The 25,031-nt window shown below is 47.4% G+C and overlaps 2 protein-coding genes and 1 long non-coding RNA gene across 5 annotated transcripts; 1 reads left to right on the top strand and 2 right to left on the bottom strand.

Annotated features, from left to right (window-relative positions):
• MYF5 (myogenic factor 5) lies at positions 11,099–12,703 on the bottom strand. The gene is made up of 3 exons (XM_021385265.1): positions 12,177–12,703; positions 11,752–11,827; positions 11,099–11,659 (listed from the first exon to the last, which is right to left on the bottom strand). The coding sequence occupies exons 1-3, from the start codon at positions 12,681–12,683 to the stop codon at positions 11,466–11,468; spliced, it is 777 nt and encodes a 258-aa protein (XP_021240940.1). The 5' UTR covers positions 12,684–12,703; the 3' UTR covers positions 11,099–11,465.
• MYF6 (myogenic factor 6) lies at positions 16,345–18,755 on the bottom strand. Of its 2 annotated transcripts, XM_021385264.1 has the most exons (3): positions 16,912–18,755; positions 16,622–16,712; positions 16,345–16,480 (listed from the first exon to the last, which is right to left on the bottom strand). In XM_021385264.1, the coding sequence occupies exons 1-3, from the start codon at positions 17,428–17,430 to the stop codon at positions 16,362–16,364; spliced, it is 729 nt and encodes a 242-aa protein (XP_021240939.1). In that variant the 5' UTR covers positions 17,431–18,755; the 3' UTR covers positions 16,345–16,361. The 2 variants fall into 2 exon arrangements, with proteins under 2 accessions (XP_021240939.1, XP_021240938.1); XM_021385263.1 differs by having other exon boundaries at positions 16,622–18,755.
• On the top strand, positions 17,065–24,472 carry LOC110392881. Of its 2 annotated transcripts, XR_002434674.1 has the most exons (4): positions 17,065–17,151; positions 19,443–19,501; positions 23,116–23,871; positions 24,364–24,472. It is a non-coding gene; the product is annotated as an uncharacterized LOC110392881 (long non-coding RNA). The 2 variants fall into 2 exon arrangements; XR_002434673.1 differs by having other exon boundaries at positions 23,116–24,472.

Here is a 25,031-nt window from a genome sequence, read left to right as displayed (position 1 = left end):
CTAGCATTTACCAGTGTCTCCATTTCCACAAGGACATTTCTGGAAGCCTGCTCTATCTGACAGTATAATTTCTCTTCTCAGCCTTGTTTCCCCATCCCTGGTGACCCTGACTCCCAACTACAGAAGCTCCCCCATCGCCCACATCTCCAAGGGAAGCAAGTGGCCACTTCAGCCCCATGTTCATATCCACCATGTGTGGCCCTTTTACCCTTTGGGCGACAAGTGTCACCTGCAAGGTTTGGCATGATTTACCCTGTATGACTATAAGGCAGCACAGTTAATCATCCTACTTAGATACTGCTGTTGTGGACAGCTGCTCTATTTGTTACAAAGATAATTTTTTAATAACCTGGCATGAAATCAGTGAATATAAAGTGGATGGGAAAAGAAAATTTATGGAACTTCAGGTGCAAAGTCAGGAGAACTGACTTCATATTTACCAGTGCAATGAATCGAATTACATATATGAATTCTTAAACTGTTCGATTATAATGCAATAGACTGCAGCAAGCCAAGCGGTCAGACAATCTGGGGATGGGATTGGACAACATACGCCTTTTAATTTGCCGTTTCTGAAAAGATTTTTTGCCTTTCTTTAGCTCCCTGAAAAGCATCCCTTATTGACTGATTCTAAACAGACAGTTGTTTGTTTGTTTGTTTTACTATGTTGTTGTTTCAAATATTCCTGTCATCTGGGGTGTTGATTTTTACTGGCAACTTACTTGTAGATGCTGACATTTCCTAGCAAGAATGGAGCCATGTAACAGGCTTGGTTCTGCCCTTCTTTACTCCAACGTAATTCCTAATGCTTGCAGAACAAAGTCCTGGAAAATGTGAGAATGATATAAAAGAACATTTCTATCCAATGAAGTCTAAAATTTCAAAACAGAACTGTGGAGAGATGGCAACATCTGGTGTATCAGCATTATGTGTAATTGAGAGGACTAAGCACAACAGAAAGAAGGGTTCTGTTTAAACATGTGAGGACAGCATCCACATTCATTAGACTATTTCCCCAGTGACTCAAGCAGAAAATTGTTTTGGGTGTTTTGCTGCCACTCTGCATCACAACAGCCCCTGAAGAGTATGAACAGCAGCCTGGCTCTTTGTCAGGCATTAGTAATAGAGGATGGTTTTATTAGGGCTGTGTACACTTTTCAAACAGTTCATCCCTCAGGGAAAGAGATAAGCAGGTAGAAGCAGTGTAAGCCGTTAGAAGCATCCTGTGTACTGCAAGTGAGACCTTGCTGCTTTAGTATCCTTAAGCATGCCAGCAATCTGCTATGGGTGACTGCCACCGCTTTGAGTTACTTCATCATTTCATCAGAGGATTTTAAAGGATACAGGCAAATTTTAAAAAGTGGTGACTTCTGGAACCAGGAAAATACAGGCACATGAGGAATCATGCCAAATTATACACTTTGTGGTGTAAAGAGAGGACAAAACCTCTGCCTGGACATTGCTCCTCCCTTCAGCCCTACCCTGTGAGCAGCTGTCCATGCATACTAAGGGTATTCAAAGCAATTCAAACTTTGGAAGAAGACTAAGGCATGCTGTGCTCTGCTGCAGGGCCACACGGCACAGCCCAGACCTTACAGCAAGCCCCAGCTGCACTGGAGCCTGCAACTGAGCTCTGCCAGCGACGTAACAGACCAATTTCCAGCATGTATGCCTAAGCTAACTGCTGATGCCATTTTACCCTCAGTTCATCGGTCTTCTTCTCAGATTGTCACCACTCAATTCAACAACAGTAAAAATATCTTTAGGTGACACGGATTTCTTTTTCTTCAACTCACAGTCAACAGTCTAAGTTGCTGCGACAGATACTACATGTAATAAGCAAATATGTTGTTCCTTCTTAGGCATGACTGCATTCAAATATATTTAAAGTACATGGTCAGCATTGGAAAGAAGCCTCCTCCAATACTAGGCAAACACAGAGAATTAGTTAACATGCATCTCTGTTTCAGTATGCACATGGTGTTTATAAAGAGCATTGCTGCAATCATCCTAGAGCTCCAGCTTGCCCCATGAGAATCAGGTTTGCAAGGAGACCTCCTCTGGAAAACAAGAGCAGAGTCACTGGCAGTGGTAGTTTGGGATCTCATTGTCCCAGCTGCTGTCACTCTCTACCCTCCTAATCAAAGCACTCCCTCCAATACAAGCAGGAAAGGGCCGTGATTCACCTTCTGCACTATGAGTGAGTGCTGTAAGCGGTAACCTGTGTGACAGAAGGGGAGTAACTTCACAAATGCTCCTACTGTCTAAATGAAGTATTAATTCCTGCTTAGATAACGACATGAAGGTTTCAAGCAGATGAAAGAAATACAAATCTTAACTAGGGGAAGACACTGTCAGACAACATTTAAGTTAAGACATGCTCTCCATCACATTTTTTGATTCAGGCAGAGCCCTGATTTGCATAACATATTCTGAAGTAACAACGCTGGGAACCCAGGTGCCTCACTGTGCGCAGTGCATTTCCCTTAACAGTGTTCTGTAAAGTTAACTCACTCTGCACCAGAGATCACTAAATACCCATTGTGAAACTAGAGTTTCATTCTCAAATGTATTTAAAAACATAACCCCACTAGAGAGTTTGAGCCTTTGCCTGCTGTAAGACATTGAAAATTGCCTAACTCCTATAGATTTCAAGACTTTAAATAGCATAAAGGTTTGGTTTTTTTTAAGATACACATTTAAAACTCTCCACTGCAAAAGTTTGAAAAGCAGGATTTTTCAAGTAACCTTATATTCTTCAGAAAATCCATCCCTTAAACTTCAGAACTCTTGAACAAATTAGACTTTGTCCTATACTTCCTAATTTTTTTTTTTTCAGACTGGAAGGATGTTCGCCATGATTAGAGTTGCTACTGGGCCCAAAATAGATTTACCATTTCCAGGCACTCCCCAGTGACAGCTGAGTGGCATAGTGGTGCTTTATCCTATGTTAGTGACAAAATAAATTGCTTTTCTAGCACACATATGCAGTTTTATAAAACGAATAATCCCACTGGAAAAAGAATTCTTCAGCTTTGGATTCCTGTACCCAAAGGGCTTCAGCTGCAGTAGCCATCCCTGGTGAATCCAGGAGCTGTGAGACCCTCAAATATGCAGTGTGTCACCTCAAGGTGAGCACATCTATAGAGATCATAGCCCTCTTAAGCCCAGGTGTTGCTGAATTCTTTCTATTTTTTTAAGTATTGGTACACTATACTTTCTGCTGGATTGATGATATACTTCTAAATTTCAATTTTCGGGCTACAGATATTTGAGTCACATTTGGCTGGGACATAGAACATACACTTGCAATAGGGATTTGACTTTTTTTCCACCACTCACCAATCGCTTCATTTAATTTAACTGTAATGGGAGAATGACAGTGTCAGAACTAATCCCCAAGTTCCTCTGCCCGCTTCCAGCTGTGAGTTAGAGCCCAGCTCTGCTGTTTTGCTATCAGAGCAGCTCTGATACCCACATGGGATCTGCCTGCCTTCCACTGAAACACGCTTGTCCCAAAAAGCTTGGAGTTATCCAGGCAGAAAAACCTCCTGAGCAGAGACCTTCAGCACAGGACCCACACCAAGACCTCACTGACTGCAGCAGCAGAATCTGTAAATGCTGCCAGTAACCTGGGGTGTGTTAAGGCCACATAGGTGAATCTAAGCAGGCTGAATTGCCTGAGCGTCTGAAATCCCTGCCCCAGGGAAGCACTCACCAGAGTCCTTCACGTGACTAAAACATGTAGAACACCTCCCAGCTTGGTACTGCCTGCCACGAGCTTCCAGCTTCTCCCAGAGCTTCTCCTTGCAATACTCCTGAGCTTTCCAAAATTGTTGTCTATAGCAATATGATAGCATTGCAGCTGTGGAGAAGTTTTGCCAGAGATGCTATGGACATTTACACCCCCCTGTGCCCAGATTATTTACAATAAAAATGAATTGGGGATTAAAGAGTCAGTCAATCATTGTCCTATGTCATTTACATAAATAATCTGGTAACACATAAATACTGCTTTTCTCCCTTCCCCAAATCACTACAATCATAAAGAAGGACCTCCTCTCTTCTATTTTTAAGCCTTGAACTTGCTAAAACTTGCATATATAGAGTCCACCTGTGCATAGGTATTTCTCTTGGTTCTAAAGGATGTAGAAAATTGAGCTTTTTTACATCTTGGTCTACAATACACACGCTAATTTCTTTTTGATGATTTTAAAATATGTTTTTTAAAAAGTGAATGGTTTTATCATAAGTTTAGCAACATTTTCTCTCTGATTCTGATTGTCTCTCCATTCTTGACTACACAGAGAGGTAAAATTTTCCAAAAACATCTAGGCTCCCAAATAAGGGATCTTCAAGAATTCTTTGTACTTGCTACCTGTCCAGGTACTCAGTAAGAGCTGCTTGGTATTCACGACTGTTAAAAATCACTGCAGTTATTGTGAGAATAATTTCAAGTTCATACTTGTGGAAATCCCAGCCAAATGAAACAGAAAACGTGACAGTATTCGAGTGTGAACAGAGAGCAGGCACTGGCTCTCAAGTGCACTGCATACTGTGTGAACCACCATACCCACCATAATTGCAATAAAAAAAGCAATTTTCCACAGCATTTATCCTTGCAAGAAAGATCCATTTTATCAGGGGTAAGCCCCCTGGGGGCTGCAGAGAGGGGCTTAGCCGTTGAGTGCAGAAAGGCAGAGTGGCCCTGTTCCACCACAGGCCTGGCACCAGAACCAGCAGCAGGCTCAACAGCAGGCCCAGCACCAGGCTCAACAGCAGGCCCAGCACCAGGCTCAACAGCAGGCCCAGAAACAGGCCCAGCATGGCTGCACTCTGCCCTTGCTTACCCCCGGCAGTCATCGCCCCTCCTCCTGACAGGGAAGGAACAGTTTCAGATACCAGAGGATTTGGAGAGGAGGATCTGGATATTTTAATGTTGTTCAGGCCTCAGTCATCATGAATATCACTTTACAGCTTGGCATATAAACAGTCCATTTCTGAGGCATGAGAAAATGAATTTAGTGTAACTATATTCAAGGCCTTCTGGCCCGAATCTGTTCCTGGTGAAACTCCAGGGGCTTCAGGGGAGTTGCGTCAGGAATAAACTTTATCGCCTAGCTGTACTTTGTAATACCCTATTTCTGATTAAATGAGAATTTCCATGAAGTTAAATCTCATTTCCATGCATAGGAAACCAAAACAGCATTCCGACTTATTCATGCAACTAAGTTAATTGTTTATGAACAGTAAAACATATTATGGATGAAAAAAAAATGAGAATAAAAAGCAATAATTAGGGCTAATTATTTTATAAACACAAAAGTAAGGATGTATGTTATTGATCAAACAATGCATTAAATCAAGACTGTACAGCAAGATACATGGATTTTTTTCTCATAATTATTCCATAGTAAATGGAACATTGTAAGCTGGCGCTATAAACTGCAGAACAGGCATCTGCAACCTTTGGATGTATTTCAAGCAAGAGAGAGTGCATGGATTTTTTTTCTTCTGGAATTTTCTCTCTCAAAATGCCCAGGTCTTCCTGTTTTGCTGCAGAAATGCTACCACAGAAGTTGGTTCTGCTTTTGGGCTTCCAAAACCTGTGCCTAGGGAGCAAGGAGCTATGCAGGCATGCTGAGGGCTGCAGCCGCCTCCACTGCTGCCTGGTGGAGATGCTGCTGTGTTGGTGAAGGATTTGCACTGCTTGTGGTAGGCAGAGATCGGGGTCAGGAAAGGAGGTGTGTGCCAGAACTTGGGCCACTTCTGCTTGAGAAGACCCGTTTCATGCTCTTGTTTACTTTCCTTAAACAAATTTTCATTGCCCTACTTATTAGGAAGTTTAGAAATAACAAGTTCTGCATTTCAAAGTTCAGTCATTTTTGTATTTCACCCAGGCGATAAACATGTGAGAAATTTGTACCCTGTGAAAAATGTGCATTTCAGGCACTGGAGGGATACAGCTGTCTCTTGCTCTTGTTTACTTGATTTCTCCTCTACTTCATGCTTGGCATGGGGGATTTTAGAGTTATTAAGCTTTTCCCTAGTTGCCTGAAGTTATAATTCCTTTGCTCCCTGTGAACAGACATGTATCTAGCCATGTGATAATCTCTGCATGAGCCCTTCTTGTCACCAGGTGCATCTTCCAGAAGGAATTCCCAAATTATGGTACAGTAAGGGATGTTAATCCACCTACATTTCCAACAGACAAAAACCTTCAGACTAACAAGGCATCTCCTTTCCTAGTGCATGAGATGCCAGTCACCTGCACCAGTTTTGTCTTTCTTCGCCACTCCTGGCAGGGACAAGCCCCAGCAGTATGCTGTGACCACACTGACAGGCTCATGGTGTTTTGCAAGGAAGACAAGAGTAGATGCTTAAAACTCGGGATAAAGCTCAAAAAGATCCTTAGTTTTTTTTTTTCACACAGACATTATGAACTCAAGTGTTAGTACTTGGGAACTGCTCACCACTGAGGTCCTGCAGGTGCCCAGGAGGATGGTTCTCACCTGTTTGAAGAAGCTTTGCAGCTGAGCCATTCACCTCAACTTTGAGAGCTCACACTGTTACACAGGCCTGGGAAAAAGAGGCCAGGAAAACTCCTAGCTGTTTATTTAAGACACACCATTAATAAAATGTAGGAGTCATGGTACCAGAAAGACAATTCACACAGGGAGAAGAAAGTCTGGTGGTCTGTTCCTAGCAAGCTAATAGTATCCAAAATAGGGAGAATCAGATGAATAGCACCCGCTTCCCAGTTGCCCAACTGGCTCCACTCTAGCCACCTCTATGGGTCTGTGGTATTTTTAAAGCTGATGTGTCAAGTTAGTAAAATAGCAGCTAAATCTAAGAAAGAATTTTTGCTATGATCACTGTTGCCTATAAAGATGTTTACCACAACCAGATATGTAAGCCTTACATATGTGAAAGAGATTTCAGATATACACTTTGTATATATGTTCAGCAGTGACATTTCCCCTTCTGCTTTTCAGTGCACACAGCAATATTCAGAATTGTACTGTCAGATCAATTTGAAGATGCTCCAAAACAGCAATTGTAGAAATGAATACTTTTCAAACCCTAAATACTGTTTGTCTTCTATTTCCTCAAAGCATAATGAATTGGAAAGGAAAACAAACAGTATTTTTTCATGCTAGTTTAAACAAACAAACAAAAAAAACAACACACCTTAAATATATAGTTAGTTAAAATGTGGAAATGAAAGGAGCAGAACAGGTTTTCAGCAGATTCAAATACTTTCATTTACAAAAATTGAAACTCAGCTCTTGCTGGAGCAGTGATGCATCAGCTAATGAGGTCTTTGCACTGAGCCACACACAGGTGTAGCTGAAGTTACAACCATTATTTGTTTACTAATTTAATAAATTGTGTGATATCGAGGCAATAGACTGAATTCAAACTTGATTACATCCACATTTTCGCTCTCTGTAATAGGCACACTAGCTCAAGCTTTTGCTGGGCACTGGAGTCCCTGTTAGGTGGCGGAGTCCCGCTGCAAGCAGTAGGCCATGGCACTTTAAAAAAAAATCAGAGGTAAATTTTTTAATGCTTCCTTTTTAGGTTTTAGTTTTTGCTTAGCATACATTTTGTATGGATTTTTAAAACAGAAAATAATATCAGTTAAAAAGCTTGTATTAGTAAAGGAAGTTCAGAGAAAGAAAAAACACACATTTCTTCCGTTGCTGCTACTCCAGCTTTGAAGGCCTCTCAGAGAGTCTCAGATTTAAATGCACTTGATTTAATACAGACACTGACCTACCTTTATGCTCACTCACTGGGCTTGCTGACACTCATATATCATGCCCTCTATTGCCTTCTTCAAGCACTGCCCAGCAATGCCTTTGACATCATAGCCACCAATATCTTCTAGCAGATTGCCAGGCAGCCCATAAACGCTACTAGTGCTCCAGAACTGGATGGCCCCTGTCAGCTGCTCTGGGGAGCAGAAAGCAAGAGACTTTTCAGAAAGTAGCTGACCTCAGTGGCACAGTGGGTTTGGCATGAGGTCCACGAGCATCTGAGATGCATGAGCTCCTGGAGGAAGGGGAGTGGGACAGCAGCTGAATAAAGAGAAAATGTATCACACTGTGTCTGGGAAGGGCAATAATTCCTTCAGTCTTGTACTGGTCTGGTAAATGGGTGTATCTCTTGGACTGAATGGAGAGAAGAACATAAGAAGAAGTGAGGGAGAAGGCCACTACTGAAGCCTAAACTAATATCCAGCACAATAAAAACAGTTCTGCTGTCTCTTTTTTACTCATTCCCCTAATCCAGGTGCCCTGAGGAGGAGCCTGGCCCTGGCACCCTGGGGCAGCATGTGCCAATTTGCAGTGGTCAGCCCCCACACTCTGGGTGAACTCTTCGTTCCTCGCAGTGTCAGATTAGCAAGCAGGATCCCAGCCCAGGCTCCATCTGGCCATGCTCAGTAGGCCTTGAGTTGCCAGGGAGGCAGCTGTGGCCAGCTGTGGGGCCCCAAACAGAGCCTGCCAAAGGTCAGCAGGCCAGCTGCAGGCCTCCTGGGACCCCAAGGCCCAGCTGAGAGGAGCAGAGAGAAGTGATGAGCGAGCCAGGGGTTCTGCAGAGGAGAAAGGGAGGGAGAGAATAGTCTTGATGTGGGAGGGAAGAGTTGCCTGCTGCCACCAAGGCTCCTGATAAGCAGGCCAAGCTGAAGAGAAGGGGATGCTGAATTCCCCCAGACTCAAATTCAAATACTCAAATGATGTGCCTTTTAAAAAGATGTGACTAAAAACATTGTGATGAAGCTTATTTTTCAACCTTTGCTGTAAGAAGCCCTGCAAGAGCTCATTACAGCACACATGAATTCACAGCAGATTCTCAATAATGCATGGACACACACCTCACATGGGAAAGAATTCTTAGATAAACAAATATATATCAGGCAAAAAAGATTTCAAGGCACACATCTACACAGACGACAGCTAGAAATCCCAGGAAGCACACATAGGCACATCTGATATCCACCAATTCACAAACACACTTGTAACACTTTAGGTGTGAAAAGCACAGACGTTACCAGCACACACCAGTAACACATCAACATTATATAGACAAAATCTTCTGGAAACATGCAAACACACTGAAGAGGGAGAAAAGGGCCTGGAAGTACAGGCCCCGCAAGGCAGCACTTCTTATGAGTAAGCCTAAAGCTCAGGTTTTCTGATGTTAGAAAGGTAATCCGTGACAGGTTTCCTTTTTGGACATGGCTACCTGTAACCTGATATGAGGAGATCTTCATTTGAAGTGGACTATCCTCTCATGTGGTGATTCACTGCTCCTTACATCTCTTACTCCCCAAACAGAATTTTTTCCTGATGTTATATTTGAGATCTGTGACAGGTTCCTATGTTGGGTTTATAATGTACAACAAGCCTTTTGACCTGAGATTACAGCACATTTATGTTCACAGCAGCTTCGTTTATAGATGTGCTGTGATCAAGAGTTGATTTTTTCGATGTGTATAACAAAAGCCTGAGATTGTAATCTGGCCTGGTAGGGTTGGGGAGGCTATGGACAAACATCCCACAGGCTGGTACTTCTGAAAGCTCTCTGAAAATCCAGTCTCAGAAGTATTGACCTTTTTGCAATGCTCAAAATGTCTGCCAGCCAAAGAGAGGTGTCCATTACCAGCATGTGATTTGCTGGTGTTGCTCTGCATACTTCACGGGAGATCACTTGCCAAGGTCAACACAGTGCAGAACGAAATGCAGAAAGTTCCCCACTTCGTTCATTGTAAACCATAACTTAGAATGCTCTGCACCATCTCCTGGCCATAAGCAGTGTCCTTGAGACCGCATTTTGCTCAAGAGGAGCAAGCAAGTCACCAATGCAGCAACTTGTGAGAGACTGTGAATAAAAGCTCAAGATCTTACATAAAGATTTCTACAAACAGAGGGCTCAGGAAGTTATTGCCCATAGCCAAGAAGGATTGCGTTTCAGTTAGGCACTTGCATCCTGGAGCACCTGCAATGACATAATGTTTGTACCTCTACACAGGCTAAGTGCTTTTCAACCACTTTTTCTGCTTGCTGATTATTTGGGATCTATCTATAAAGACAGGAAGGCCATTCTGGAAAAAGCTCTTCCTGAATTACTCTGCAGGGAAGAAAACACTCACCTTGCAGTCACATAGCATGGGCAAAAGGTGACATTTGGGGGGCACGTGCAGGAGGGGGCACACTGCATTCCCACAGCCTGCTGGGGCAAGTGACCTGCGTGCTGCGAGGACAGGGCCATCCCGAGGCTACTCCCTTATCCTCATTTTGCAGATGCTGCCAAAAAGCAGTCAGGTGGCAACTTTGTGTGACATGACTAAGCTGGGCTGGGTTCAAGTGAAAGATTTATCAGAGTTGAATCACCACTTGCAGGCCCCTTGGCCACCCATTGCTAGCAACACAAACACAAATGGCAAAGACATCTCTAACCCATACTGGTGAAATGTATATCCCTTTCCACTTGGTGTACTTACCAGAGAAGACATTCCTGAGTGCTCTGAAGGAGCACATTTCTCCCTCACAGGTCTCTTTTGTGAGGCTTAGAAAAGTTTTGGATTGCAGCTAGAGAAGTGTAAAGGGTTGGAATTATTTCATGGCAGAGAGAGAGAGAGCGTGCCTGGACGGAAATAGTTGTTAACCCTGCAACTTATGAAATTTTGACCTGGCGGTTTCTAGATCCAACTGCAAATACTAAGTCAAGAATTTTCATCCTGACTAGTGGGACCAAAGGGCAGTAGGAACAGACACTTCTATGTTGCTTTCCAAATATTGCAAAATGTACCCTGTGAGTTGTGAAAGAGATATTTGTGGTCTGTTCTTAGCAAATCTGCTAAATTTGTCTCTGCAAAAGCACCGAGAGTGACTGGGATCAGAATTCCCCTACAGGGTATCAGACCTGGGTCATGCAGTCTTTCGCAGAACAAAGTCACCATGCAATCCTATAGCCAAGTCCTGACACGTTTGGTCTTTGAGCAGATGGAAAGAAACAAGGGCTTCCCAATAAAAAATAAATAGATGATGAATAATAAATATTATTGCCACTCTCACAGAAAATAAAGAAAACTGCCCATAACAGGAGGGAGAATACGACCCCGCAGGGTTTTGCTCCTCCGTGAGCAGCCCTAGAACAGCACCCGCGCGGGTGAGGGAACCGAGAGCTCCCAGCCGGGCCAGGCGCTGCAGCCGGGCCCCCGCGAGTACCAGGAGATGCGGTTAAAGAAGCACCAGGCGAGCCGGCTGTGTGGTATCACGCTTTATTTGTAGCGGGGTTTCCAGGACAGCACACGCGTCCCGAGCACCGGGGGCTGCTCCGGGCGGCGGCATCGCCCCATGCACCGACGGCAGCGGAGCCGGGGCCGCCTCTCCCGCGGGGCGGCGGGACGAGAGGCAGCCGGGGTCAGCCCCGGAACGGGTGGTGGCCCCTGGCCATCATAGCGCCTGGTAGGTTCGTCGGGGCGGCGGCGAGCCGGGCGTCCCGGGCCCCGAGTCGATGCTTGCGCCTGGCGAGAGGGAGCCGGCGTGGCGGAGGGGCAGCCCCGGCTCCTCCGCCGGAGAGAGGCGGTCCACGATGCTGGAGAGGCAGTCCAGGCTGGACAGCGCGCCGCTCTGCTCCGCCGCGTAGCCTGGCACCGGGACGAGCCGGTTACCGCGGGCCGCCCAGCCGCGACCCCCGCCCGCCGGCCGCCCCCGGACCCCCGCCCGCCGCCGGCCTTACCGTGGGGCATCTCGGGGCAGTAGCCCGCCTCGAAGCTGCTGCCTCTCGCCGGCCAGACCGGGCTGCCGCAGTCCGCCTGCAAGACAGCGAGGGGCCAGTGCCGGCCCGGCCGCCCCCGCAGCCCCCCGAAGCATCCCAGCAGAGCGCGCTCCAGCCGGGTCGTGCCTCCCTCCCCGCACACGGCCCCAAGCAGGGGGGATAAAAGACTACCAGGGGCTGGAGTGCCTTCTGGGTGCCCCAAGCAGTGGTACGGTGACCCCAAAGCCCATGTGCAAGCTCAGCTCTAAGAAAGGGCCGGTGGGAACTCAAACCGTCCAACATTTTTAAGATTTAACCCAAGCCATCCACCTTTTCCTGAAGTCCCGCTGCTGGGGGGCCCTGCTCAGGCCTGCCGTGAGCTGCCCGTCACCCTGCCCGGCTCTTACCATCCCGTCGGAGCAGCTGGAGCTGGGGCTGGTGGGCTCGGAGCAGCTCTGTCCCGGCAGGTGATAGTAGTTCTCCACCTGTTCCCTCAAGAGCTCTTGGAGGCTCTCGATGTACCTGATGGCGTTCCTCAGGATCTCCACTTTGGGGAGTCTCTGGTTGGGGTTGGCTGTGGTGCACCTCTTCAAGGTCTCGAATGCTTGGTTCACTTTCTTCAGCCTCCTCCTCTCCCTCATGGTGGCTGCCTTCCGCCGGTCCATGGTGGTAGATTTCCTCTTGCAGGCTTTGCAAGCCCACATGAGGCAGTGGCCGGCCTGGTGGTGCCCACTGGGGGCCCGGACGTGCTCCTCTTCCTCGGGGCAGGCGGGCTCAGTGGGCGCAGGGGCTCCAAAGGGAGGCAGCTCCCTGGGCTCGAAATCCTCGGAGAACTCACCCTCAGGGGATGACAGGCAGGAGCTGTCATAAAAGAGCTCTGATGGGGAGAACTGGCAGCTGTCCATCACCTCCATCTCTTCATCCAAGGCAGCAGTGTGGGCTGGCAGCTCGCAGTGCAATGCAAGCGATTCCCTCCGCAATTAGCGACCCGAGACAAAGTGGCCTCCGGCTGATGCGGGGCCCTATATACGCGCATTGTGGGAGGCTGGCCCGCAGCGGCCCAGCTCCATTAGCATATCCCCCGCAGCCCCTGCCCGGCTGGGCAGGCCCCCTCCGGCCCCCAAGGGGCTGATTTGCTCCTCACCCGCCTTCGGGCAGCAGGCAAGCTAGCAAGTGGTCTCTAAAGCCTACACCAGTCTGGGGAGCTTAGGGAGGGAAAGAAAAAGATGGGTAGTGAGTGCGTGGACCATGGACATTCCCCATGTCACCCCCCGCATCAGCTTGCCATCACCAAGGGGAATGAATCCCGCTGCACCCACAGTGCCTGCTCTCCTATCCCTATTCCCACACTCCAGCTCCAACCCGACATGATTTACTCCTCTTTCAGCACTCGCATTCACCCGTTGATCTCAGAAGGCACTTCGTCCTGTAATTAAAGCTGTGTTCCCACAAGTGGGGACAACAAGGACAGCTACGAGTAGCAAGGAGCGGGCAAACAGATGTTCGTGCTCTTGGGTTGGGTCACGCGGAGAAACGCTCACGAAGTGTGTTTGCTGCCAGACAAACCCCTTCCCACTGCTTCTCCTCTGCGTGCGACCTGATGCTGCCGGAGACACAACAGCCGCGCAGTGCCCCAGGCCTGCTGATTTTCTGCTTTCAGGCCAACTCGCACCGTTACAGATGCGTCCCAGCTGCCGGCATAACAAACCCCTCCTGGAAGTGTAAAATTTCTAACCCCAAACCTCTCGGTAACTTTACACAGGGCAGGGACAAAGCCCTGCGGAGGCCCAGCCGCAGCAGTAGTGAGCGGAGCTGCGCCGGGGTCATTAGAGCGGTAATGAAGCCATTTAACAGGCAGCTGCTAATGTGCGGGAACCCTTTGGTTTCAGCCAGGTGGCTTTTGCAGTTGGGGAAAATATTAGGAGAGTGCAAAGAAAACTTTCCCTACCTGGGAATAATATTAGGTGATTAGGCTAGCGCAGACAGCGAGCAAGTAGCCTGCAGTGATTCGGATGGAGCGTTGTGGTGCCGGGTAGAGGGCCGCAGGGTTGCGGCAAGGGCTGTGGGAAGGGGAAGGAAGGGGCATTCCCACCCCACTGTCTTCGGGAGCCTTTGGAGGGAAACAGTCTCAGAGGTGCCTCACACCAGCACCCACCCAAAGCCTCTGCACCTGCCTGGGCAGTGAGCAGGGACTGGGGCTGGGATCTCCCCCTTACCCTGGCAGGACCCCTGCCCTGCGCTCTCATCCCTCTCCTGCCAGGGAACAAAAAAAAAAAAAAAAGAAAAAAGGAAAACAAAAAAGAGACAGATTTCCATCCTTAGGCTGAAACGTCTCCTAAAGCAAACTGCAAGCGTGTATGCACCCTTCTTCATAAGAAAGATCTAGGGGCTTTGGGAGGGCTGCATCTGCATTGCAGTGGTTTATTTTGGGCCATAAAAGGGGTGAGCCCCCTCCGAAAGGAATACTCCAGGAAAAGCAGAAAGTTGCTAAAGGGACTGAATTACGGAGAGGCAAGGCCGGGCACACCGAGCCCGTGCCGGGCCATGGGCAGCGCGGCCGTGCCCTAAGCCGCCGGCCGGGAGGGCTCAGCTCCGCGGTAACGTGAACCCGTCACTGGGCTGCAGCTCACACCCCCCTATCCCCTCCAATTGGATGTACGACGTTCGCGCCGGCTAAACTAGAGCTGTGTACAGCTTTGTGTACAAACACGCTCGGTCCTTATCGGGCCGGCGGCCGCGCTCTCACCGCCCGGCGCTGTGTGTGCGGTGCGGCGGGGCCGGGGCTGCGCGCACCGCGGTCAGCGCAGGGCTGGGAAAGCCTGTCCGCTGTGCTTGGCTATCTGGGGGTGGGGAGAAGGGAAGCTGTGCAGCACAAAGCGTGCACCGGCGTCCCTCGGGAGCGCCCAGCTCCTCTGGTAAAGTGATCTCACAACAAACTCGCAGAAGTGCGGCAGGCGACTGGAACTAACGAGAGGGGAGCGCAGACGCAGACTTACACGGCTGCTGCTGGGCTGCTGCTGCAGGGGCAGGGGGCTTCCAGCCCTTTTCAAAAAAATGCATCCGACGGAAACCGCGGGCTTTGGGGGCTTGGGGTGTGGGCTCGCCCCGCTGGGGCAGAGCTGAGTCCGTGCGATGCCCCCCGGGCCGCTCCCGGCAAGCGAGACGCGTTTGGTCCCCGTGCTGGGAACGGCGCACCTAAGTAAACACATCGGTACCTGCCGGGGGGGGGAGGGTCGGGTGGGGACAGCTGAGGAAGGCATTGGCCTCTGCCGGCACTCCGGGACTCCCAGGAGAGATCAAAGGGACGCGCGGGAGCTTTTAGCAGCCTCGGGACTGGGAAAGTCGCAGTTCCCGCTGCCGGAGGGCTGCCGGCGAGCACATGGCCCCGTTATTTGCCTGCTCTCCCCCCGCCCCCGCTCCCATTCCCCGGCCCGTTTGCTTCAAAAACCGTACGCGTTCCCCGGGCGGCAGCACCAGCCCGAGCGGACTTCTCCCCGCGGCACAGCTGCCGCCGCCCCGAACTGTGAGCGCTCGGCCGCGTCCCTCCCGAGCGGGCAGCCCGGGCTGCGTCCAGGCGGCGCGCTCCGTGCGTAACGGGGGCATTGGGGCGAGAGGGGGGCACCTGCGTTAGCGTGCGCCTTGTGCGCGGCCCCTCTGCAGAACAGACGTGATTAAACCACAGACCTCGTGTTGTTATCCCCCTTTGATAATGTGATTCAGGGCCCTGTTTGTTTTGGCTTCGGTCTTGGGTACAGATTACCGTGATTAATACCGAACACAAACACTTGAATGGCAAACGCACCGAGGACTTTCCCGTCGCGGTGGAAGCGTGGCCCGCGGGGTCACGGGGAGCCCCGTCGGAAGTGTTCTGCCGAAACGGGCTGCGGCCCATCAGTCCCTTGGCTGCGGGAGCAAAACGAAACGAGCGCGCTCTTTCGCCGAAGTTCGTGGGTTCCCGTGCCGGCCGAGGAGCGCGAGACCTTCCCGAACCGCGGCCGTGACCTTTCCAAACCGGAACATAAAACGGCTCAAAGCGGAGAGGAGCGGCCTCTCCGCCCGTCCCGGCGTCCGCCCCGCCGCGGGGCTAACACCACGGGCTGCGGGGGCTCACCTCCGGGAGCCGGCTCGGATTTAATGACGAAGAGGGGAACGCTGTAACACAAAGAGCTTTATTTTACAGTCCAAGGAACCCGTTCTTATATACAATATCACGTCCATCATTTAAATACAGATTTGTCATGTTTACAAAAGGCAGTACTGAAATTATTTACAGACGCGGAACGAGGCGGGGACGCTCTCAGCACGACGCACACGAAACGCAGCCAGGCGGCTTCACCGACAGGAATGGACTGCTCGGCCGGTACACCGCTAAGTACCGTCAATTAAAAAAAAAAAAAGAAAGAAAAAAAAGAAAGGATGTGGGGTGGTCTATGCGACAAAACTTCAAGAAAACAAAACCGGAGATACAGAGAAGGGTGAGAGAAGAGTCCGTGCGGCTCGGGTCTCTGACGGCCGTTCCGGGGGGAGCGTGCCCCGAGGCGGCCGCACCGCTTCGTTCCCTGCGGGCAGGGAGCGGGCCCGACCCGCACCGCTCATTTCTCCACCGCCTCCTCAGCGCCGGGCAGCTTGGGCTCGTCGGAGGAAATGCTGTCCACGATGGAGGAGAGGCAGCGCAGGCTGCTGGAGGCCGACGACTCCACCATGGAGCTCCCTGCTCGGCGGGAGAGAGGAGTTAGACGACCGGCGCCGAGGCCTCGGGGCTTCGCCGCTGGGGCGTGAGCGCCGGGCTCCGAGCGGGCGCCGGGCTGCGAGTGCCGGGCTGCGAGTGAGCGCCGGGCGCGGCGGCCGTTACCTGCTTTGGGGCTGCCCCCCAGCGCGCGGGAATGCTCGGAAGCGCTGTGCCAGTCGGAGCCGCAGGTGCTCAGGAAGTCGGAGCCGGGGACCTGCGGCGGGGCGCGGGGAGAGGGGACGGTGCGTTAGCGAGGCGGGCGGCGGCGGGGCGCACACGTTCCCGCAGCATCCCCCACATCCCCCCCCCGCCCCCGCCGCCGTCAGCCTCTGTCGGGGGGAGGAGGAGGGGAAGGAGGGAGGGGAGCGCCGGCCCGCAGCTGGGTGCCGGAGGGAGCGGGCCGCCGTGCTTACGTTTCCCTGCTTGGGGCTGAAGCTGAAGGGGTCCGCCGCCACCTCCTGCATTTTCTCCTGCTGATCCAGCCTGTGCAGGAGGTCCTGCAGCCTCTCGATGTAGCTGATGGCGCTCCTCAGGATCTCCACCTTGGGCAGCCGCTGGTTGGGGTTAGCCACAGTCCGCCTTTTCAGAGCCTCGAAGGCTTCGTTGATCTTCTTCAGCCTCCTCCGCTCCCGCAGCGTGGCCGCTTTCCGCCGGTCAGTGGGGGCCGACTTTCTCTTGCAGGTTTTACAGGCCCAGATGAGGCACTGGCCGGGGCAGTGCGGGGGCTGCAAGCCCGGCGGGGCCAACACGTGCTCCTCGCCGCTGCTGTCGCTGCCGGCCTCCGGCGGCAGTTGGTCCTGACACGGGGACAAGGTGCCGTCGCTGCCCGGGTACAGCGGGGAGCCCTCTGCCATCTCCAGCTGCTGCAGGGCCCCATTCTCTCCGTCCAAGTAGAAGAAATAGGAGCTGGTTTCAAAAAGGTCCATCATCATGCTGTCCCTCGGCCCCTCTGCCTGCTCCAGTGGGGTGGCAGGCACAAAAACACCCCGAGGAGCAACCCAGATGGAATTTAATTAGTGCAGTGACATAAGTCCCCACTGCTTTATATATAGGAGCTGCTGAAACCCTATCCAACTTTTAGCTGTCGCGGTGCATCACCCTCCAAAACTGATTCCAGCCAGTCTCCTGGGCGCTGTCCTGAGAACATCTCCTATTTAGAAGGCTGGGAAGGAGGGGACGCGAGGGGAGGGAGGCACAGGAAAAAAAAAAAAGGAAAACAGACGACAAAGAAAAATGCCCCCCAAAGGCCTGTGAGCTTGGGATATGCGAAGGGAGGTGAGGAGGGGGCTTGGGGAGCTGTGTCCAAGCACAGCAGGCAGCTCGGCTGCGGGCTGGCGGGAGTGTGGCTGGGGGACCCAGACATGGGGCTGCCCACTGAGCCCTTCGCAGCCACACACACACACAGATACATGCATATGCTACACACGCTACACACACGGACACACACATGCGCTCGCGCACTTCCTACCCCAGTGCTAAGTGTAAGTCTGTAAGGAGGGCTTTCAAAGGCAGCCATGGTTCTCCATAGAGAAGGGTTAATATTTTCAGAAGCCCCTGCTATTCCCTCAGCCCCTTCGAAGCATGCCATTCCTGTGGCCCAGGGCCAGCCCAAGGTTAGGAGCCGATCTCACTGTTCCTCCACACACGGGAAGGTTGCCAAGGCAGAGCCTTGCTGCAGAGCTGAAGCAAGCACCTGCGGTTATCGCACCCTGGTGCAGTGTTTTCCTTTGATCTTTCTGATGTTTCCTGGGAGATGACAGAAGTGAATTCAGGTGACTGGGTTACAGTCTAATGGGGCTCTCTGGACAGTCCCTGTCCTTGACGGTGTCTAGGGCAATCAAGGCCCAGGCATCTGTTGTAACTGCAGCTTAATCCCTTGGGCCTGGCAAGTCTTACAGAGCTTCCTGGCCCGTGAGACAGAAACGGAGCTTGTGATCACCCTCTGTTAGGATATACTGTAATGTCACATCATATGTCTAGGCCTCTCACCTCAAGAAAGAGAAAGTATGGGAAAATGTCCTGTTTTGGTTCTTGCCCTGGACTGCCTTGAGTTCCTTAAACCACATTTAATTTCTCACTACTTACGTAAAAATAAATATGCGTATACATGTTCATATGTCTATCCACAGACACACACATATTTATGTGTATATATGTGTGTGGATAAGTAGGTATATTTCTTCATGTGTGTGTGCATATTTGCTCAGGTAAACTCAATAATACATGAAGGGAAGATGAGTCCCTGAAATACCGTGGTATCTCTCACAGCTAGTTTCTAACTTCTTTTTTTTTTTTTTTTTTTTTTTTTTGTGAAGTAACTGTGGCATTTTCATTCAGTTCTCAAATACTACATTGAAATCAGTCATTGACTTGACTTTTTCCAGAACTGATTGCAAACCAATTTTTCGGAGTACAAAAATAGTGGAGAGTAGCTGTGATTTTGTTTTGACTAAATTAATATTGTTGAAATTGATCTAATTTCTGGTTTAATTAGGTAGAACGATATCCAGTTTTGGATGAGACACAGAAATGCAGCCTGTTCCCTGTGAAACTAATTTAGATATTAATATTCCAGCACTGAGGTATACATATATTTTTTCAGAGTAGCCTTACAATTAAGGAGTTGAACATAAGGCACAGTTTCCTAGTTTCCACGCTGTGTAATTAGTTTTCTGTTTGACCTTTGACCAGTCACTTAATTTCCCTGTGATTTAATTTTCTACCTTTAAAAAGGCATGTAATGTCAGCATGTACCCATCTCGTGTGTTTCTCCTGTAGGTTGCTGTCTATTCAGGGAAGAGTTGCTCCTTGACATTATGTGCTTTTCAGTGCTACAGGAATGTTTGTCCCATACCATTAACTATAGTAGTAATAAAAAAAAATAATCATGCATGCTCATCACTTAAAAGGTTTTATTGTTGTCTTTTTTTCTTTTATTCTTTAGTTTCTTCACTGCTTCTCTGGAGGTGTTTGGAATGAGATGGAGATTAGATCAATTTACTGGTAAGGTACACAAATGAAAACTTAGTTTAAGGGAGAAATATTCATGAAACGTCCTCTCTGAGAGTTTTAACTTGACTAAAGGAGTTGGGAAAGTAGAAGTTCAGGAGCCAGATGCTCCTTCAGCTGTCAACAGATTTATTTTTTTGCTTTAAGTGGGAAACAAAAAGTTCTTTCTTTGCAGCATTCATTTATTAAGAGCTGGAGTAAACAGACCTAGTTCCTCAAAGTAATGTGGGAAGAACAAAGTTAGCCCTTTATTGAGCAAAACTCTCATAAATATTAGTTTGTAAATTTTAGTTTTAATGAAATTGGCCATTTCCCCATCACGTAAGCAACTTTGATTTTGCTGTAGCCATTACATTGCATCTCCCATTCTAGCTCCTTGGTCAACATAGCACAGCTAGAAAGCAACCACAGCTTATATGAACAAAATACCCTTAATAACTTTCACCGTTACAAAAGTGGATCAAATGGAGGGGTCAGAAATTGGTACTTGTCTTTGTTCTCTTCGCACCTTGCATCTATATCATGTTAGATCTAAGCACAAAGACGTAAGAAGATGTAAAAGATATGAACAAGAAAAGCTGGGCATAGAATTGGAATGGCAATCTTTGAGGAAATCCACCTGTAAGTTAGTCAACTGGGTGGCTCTTCACAGGAAAACTTGCTCTCAGTCTGTGAAGATTGTATGTTACTCAGTTGTTACTCCTTCCACCAGAAAACTGTGGTACTTTCAGTACTTTTGCAAACACACAGAAACAGATGAGATGTACTGTATTTTGCTGATCTATAAGATTCGTTATCCTACCAAGGAAATATTTTATGAAGTCAAGATGACCCCAAATCCAAGAAACACAGATTGCATTTTCTGTCACAGCTGATCTCTAGGACCTCAATCACTCTTTCCTCCAAATGAATTCTAAACTTTTTTATATCATTGCGATGAGCTGATAACTGCCCATGTTATTCTTGACATCTTATGACTTGAGCAGAAGTCTAATCTAGAATTACAGAGAAATACTTCATTATCTTAGACCACAGGGCCCTGCATGACACTCCAAATATCCCCTTTTTCTTCTTCATTCTTTTTGCAGTCCTGTTCTCGGTGATTTCCCATTCATACAGAAGATCTTACCACTTGAGTCTGGCAGTGTATTCACGTAAAGCTTGGTGACATATCTGGGGATATATGCTAAAATCCATCTTTGTTTTTTTTTTTCACTTGTTACCTGTATGTTGTATAGCTAGAGCACCAGTTTAAGCAGTTTGAAGGTTAGTTATCTGCTATCCAAACTGCAAAAGCACACTGCTGGCTCACGTTCATGTCCACCAGGACCCCCAGGTCTTCCTCTGCAGGGCTGCTCTCAAGGATTGCTCCTCCCAGTCTGTATATATGCCTGGAATTCCTCCAAGCCAAGTGCAAAACCTTGCACTCTGCTGTGTTGAACCTCATTAGATTCACCTGGACCCACCTTTCGAGTCTGTTGAGGTCCCTCTGAATGGCATCCCTTCCTTCCATTGTGTCAACCACACCACTCAGCTTGGTGTCATCAGCAAACTTGCTGGGGGTGCACTCAATTTCATCATAGATGTCATTGATAAAGATGTTTACATTCTCCTTTTATGTTGTCAGGAACATCCTTATGGAGCAAATCTCTGAATAGCCCCCACTTACTGCACTTTTGATGCTCATTACAGGGCTCTCTTGGAATGTGTCATCTGAGTTTTCTCACCCTGAAATGTGACGTTTATTGGCACAACCAATTTCTACGTACCTGATCCTAACATAACTATCTGTTAATGTATCAATAGTCACAGTTAATTGATAAGAATTATAGAAAACCTTAATGTATTGCTGCACTATAAAATTCACTGTGGAAATAGTATATTATGCCAAGGACTGAAAAAGCTAAGAATGAGACACTTCATTGCTCCTTTCCTTTGAGAAGGAAGTTTTAAGCAGATGAGGACTGAGACATCTTCACATTCTAGAGATGTTTCAAATGTCTGAAGGATGCGGAAGCTGTAATGGGAAAACTGGTGCACAAAAGATGTGTAAGCTGCTGAAGAACACACGTTTAACCCCAAATCTACAATTTGTCAAAGAAACATTGGGTGAACAGAGATTAGATACTTCCTTTGAGTTTTCTTGAAAGTCTGGGTAGTAGTGACTCTACGGGGAGTCAGATTTGCTTATGCTGACAATGGCTTATGGGAAATTTAAGCAAAAGAACTTCAGTGTAGTTCGTTCCTGCTGCTGGAATGGAGATTACTAAACTCCGTGGCCTGTGGTATGTAGTAGCACTGCTGAGTTTGGATTATCTCCTCCTGCCTTAAAATACATGAACTTCACAGTAGTCTGGGGGGGGGAAACATGGAACATTCTTGATTTTCATTTATATATGTTGTTAGTCCACAAGCTGACTTTTGCTTACCTAGATTCTATTATTGACTTGACTTAGTTCAAATTCACCTTGTCTGAAGAAATGTTATTTTCATATCCACTAAGTCACCTACTCTCTCACTGGAGGTTTGTGGAATGAGTAGAGGAAGTGTGCGTACTGTGCATGCCATTTCGGAGAACTTGTAAGCAAGAGGGAGCAACTGGATTGTAGGATGCAAGTTTGGCAGCTGGATTAGTGAATAGTAATACATTCTGTGGAGACAGAAAGTCGGAAAGGTCAAGATCCGAAAAAGATGCCTTCATATAATTATACAGTCTTTGTAGGGGAAGAGCTGAAAATATTATTCACAGAGACCTTGGTTCCATAGCTGTTCCAAATCATTGCTGTTTTCCTTTGATTGGATATGGACTTTAGTGTTCATATCAGTTACAGCCCTGTTATCATCTGAGAGGTGCAACTCTGCTAACTAAACAGACTCCTCTAGTTCAAGATGGTAAGGTAGGATTTCATTACAGCTCTCATGTTGGGCAGTTATGAGACACAGTTCTAAATGGCAGATGCTTTAATGCCTGTGTCAGGGTCTACAGTGACAAATAGTCACCACTGCATAAACACATTTATTTTACTACAAGACGTTTTCCTGGGGAGGAGGGAGTGCCAATCAGAAACCAGAAGCCCATTACGCTGTTGCTGTCTGGGACAGGCATTTTCCATGGTTCTGTCCACAAGCAGGCATTCTTTGCAGGAAGGGAAGCTGTAGTAATTACAGACCTCTTCTGCTTGTGTTTAGGTGAAAAAGGGGAAAGGAAATTTGAGATGAGTAATACAGCACACATTATGTGCTATATAGTCATATTTTTTTGCCATCAGATATTTTGTAAGTGCATGAAAGATCATTTTACAGTCATACACTTATTTGTTTCTTAAGTCTATAGGCTGTTGGAAGCAGAGATTGCATTTTCACACTCCATAGTTTCAGAACATAATGATATCTAAACCTGATCTCAGTAGAAAGGACAATACTTGAATCACAGTACTAATAATTAAAATAAATACACATTTTAGTTCTGTAAGTGAAAGAAAGCAAAGACTTTTTGTACATCCAGTACTCAGGCTAATCATATCCCTGCTGTTCATGGACAAAAAGAGAGCTGAGGTGGTGGGAAAACAGCAGCTTCCTTTTCTGGAGCTCATGTGGAATTTTTGCAGAACCAGGGCTCTTCATGGAAAACTGGAGGGACAGAGGAGTGGAGTTTGGAAACTGTGAAGATACAGTGAAGATTATGGATGTGTAAAGCTCCCTTCCCAGCAGTAACGTAGGCATTGCTAAAACAGCACATCGCAAAACCATGAGGTGGTTATGTTGAAATTAGCCCATTTTATACAGAAATTGTATTAAGCTGTTTCATTATTGATTGCCAGATACTCTTTGACATATGGATGTGCCAATTTAATGAGCTATTTGATTACATGACTAATATAAAGTTAATCAGCTGTAGTCAAATGTAGGCATTGCTTGATCCGACTTAATTCTTGGTGCTGCATTAATGCAGTCCTTAATTATTCCATGCACACGTGGAATTAAAATGCATAAACATCTGAAATGAGAATATCTTAAGATAGTTCTCTTTCCAAAATGCAAACAAAATACTGGAAGTAATGCAATCCTGTGATTGTCTTGTAGATTTCTCCATTCCTCATGAAGTAATATACATTTTCTGTCATCTGTAATTTCAAATTTTTGTTCATTATATTTTGAGTATTGTTCTGTCTTTGTAGACAAACAATTTAGCTCATAAGTGTTGATTTCTCCATTATTTGTCTTTTGAGATTTTGCTCTCCATTTTCTTCTGCTTTCCTCTACCCACATTGCTGTCACCTGAACAAATAAAGTTTGTCTCACATACATTATTACTGCTTGCTGGAGTTCCTTTGGTGGATGCGTCAGTCTTCTGATAGTGTCTGGTAAGTATAGAATGATGTTTTCCTGTCCTGCCATGTTTCTGGCCTTGCAGACATCATTGCTACTCCCAGGCATTCCCTTCCAAATTCTTTCTTAGGTACAACAATTGGCTTTGCTGGGTCATTCTCAGCTTTGGAGCACAGGTATGCTTAGATACAAAGCATGTTTTCCAGGGCTGGGTTTTGCGGTTCACAAGGTGATCTCAGTTTTACCTCTAAATGTGAGCTAGTCCGTTCCAAGGCCCAGGTATTGTTATATTTAATCCTTTCCAGTAGATATTTGTTCTTGTGTCTATAAAGAGCTCTTTCCCACCCTCAGAGAAATGAAGTTTTAGTTTACATCTTTGCTTATTTAAGATTTATTCTAGACATTCCATACTTTTTTAACTGGTATTTGTTGCTAGCTATTTATATACTCCTGCTATTGTCATCTTACTGCTATCATCCGAATTTCCATAAATATGTTGCTGACTGATTTGAATGTTATGTTCACAGCTTGTACTTCGGGTACTCCGACATGTGACCATTTCCTTTCCAAGTGTCAGTCATCTTCTGTTCTCTCTGTAACTTTTCACAAGTCTTCTGCTTGCTGTGCATCCAAATACCTTGGGCTTCACTTGGCTTTAGTCAAGAAATAATAATAAAAAGAAATAAACTAATTTTTAACAAACTATCTCATTTTCTCCTTTTTTTTTTTCTGCAGTATAGCAAGAAAAATGTTTTCACAGAATCTACTTCTGAAGATCTCTGAATAATACACTGATCTTCAGACATTTTCTTTACTCATCCTAATGTCTTATCCTCTCTGATAGGATGCAGCCACTACACTAGCTGGTGTGTTTTGATGTCCTTTTGAGTCACTCCCAGTCTCCTGCATCTGCTGGCTTCTTTTACTCAGTAAAAGACAGATACATGTCCATTCCTTATGACCTAGTCGGCTGTCTACCTGGAAAATATTGGGATGAAGTGTTCAGATTGCCAGAAATTACTGGTCTGTGACACTGCTGTCCACCAGATCAGTCATCTGTATTTTCTGACAAAGATGTGTTTCACATGCTTCAGCTGAAGGTACCAGAGGCTTTGAGAGGTTGCAGCAGCGAAGTTTTCTGCTAATCCTTGTTGTTACAGTGCTGTGCATACTCAAACATGGTAGATTGAAACTC

The sequence above is a fragment of the Numida meleagris genome, chromosome 1 (assembly GCF_002078875.1).
Source record: "Numida meleagris isolate 19003 breed g44 Domestic line chromosome 1, NumMel1.0, whole genome shotgun sequence".
Taxonomy (NCBI): domain Eukaryota; kingdom Metazoa; phylum Chordata; class Aves; order Galliformes; family Numididae; genus Numida; species Numida meleagris.
This window is presented reverse-complemented; position numbering and strand designations above follow the sequence as displayed.

Coding starts and splice junctions, on each gene's coding strand:
- MYF6 (XM_021385263.1), bottom strand. CDS start 17,430: ATGATGATGGACCTTTTTGAAACCAGCTCCTATTTCTTCTACTTGGAC. Junction 16,481..16,621: donor GGGGGGCAGCCCCAAAGCAG/GTAACGGCCGCC, acceptor CCCGCCGAGCAG/GGAGCTCCATGGTGGAGTCG.
- MYF5 (XM_021385265.1), bottom strand. CDS start 12,683: ATGGAGGTGATGGACAGCTGCCAGTTCTCCCCATCAGAGCTCTTTTAT. Junction 11,828..12,176: donor CCAGCTGCTCCGACGGGATG/GTAAGAGCCGGG, acceptor GCTGTCTTGCAG/GCGGACTGCGGCAGCCCGGT. Junction 11,660..11,751: donor CTGCCCCGAGATGCCCCACG/GTAAGGCCGGCG, acceptor TCCCGGTGCCAG/GCTACGCGGCGGAGCAGAGC.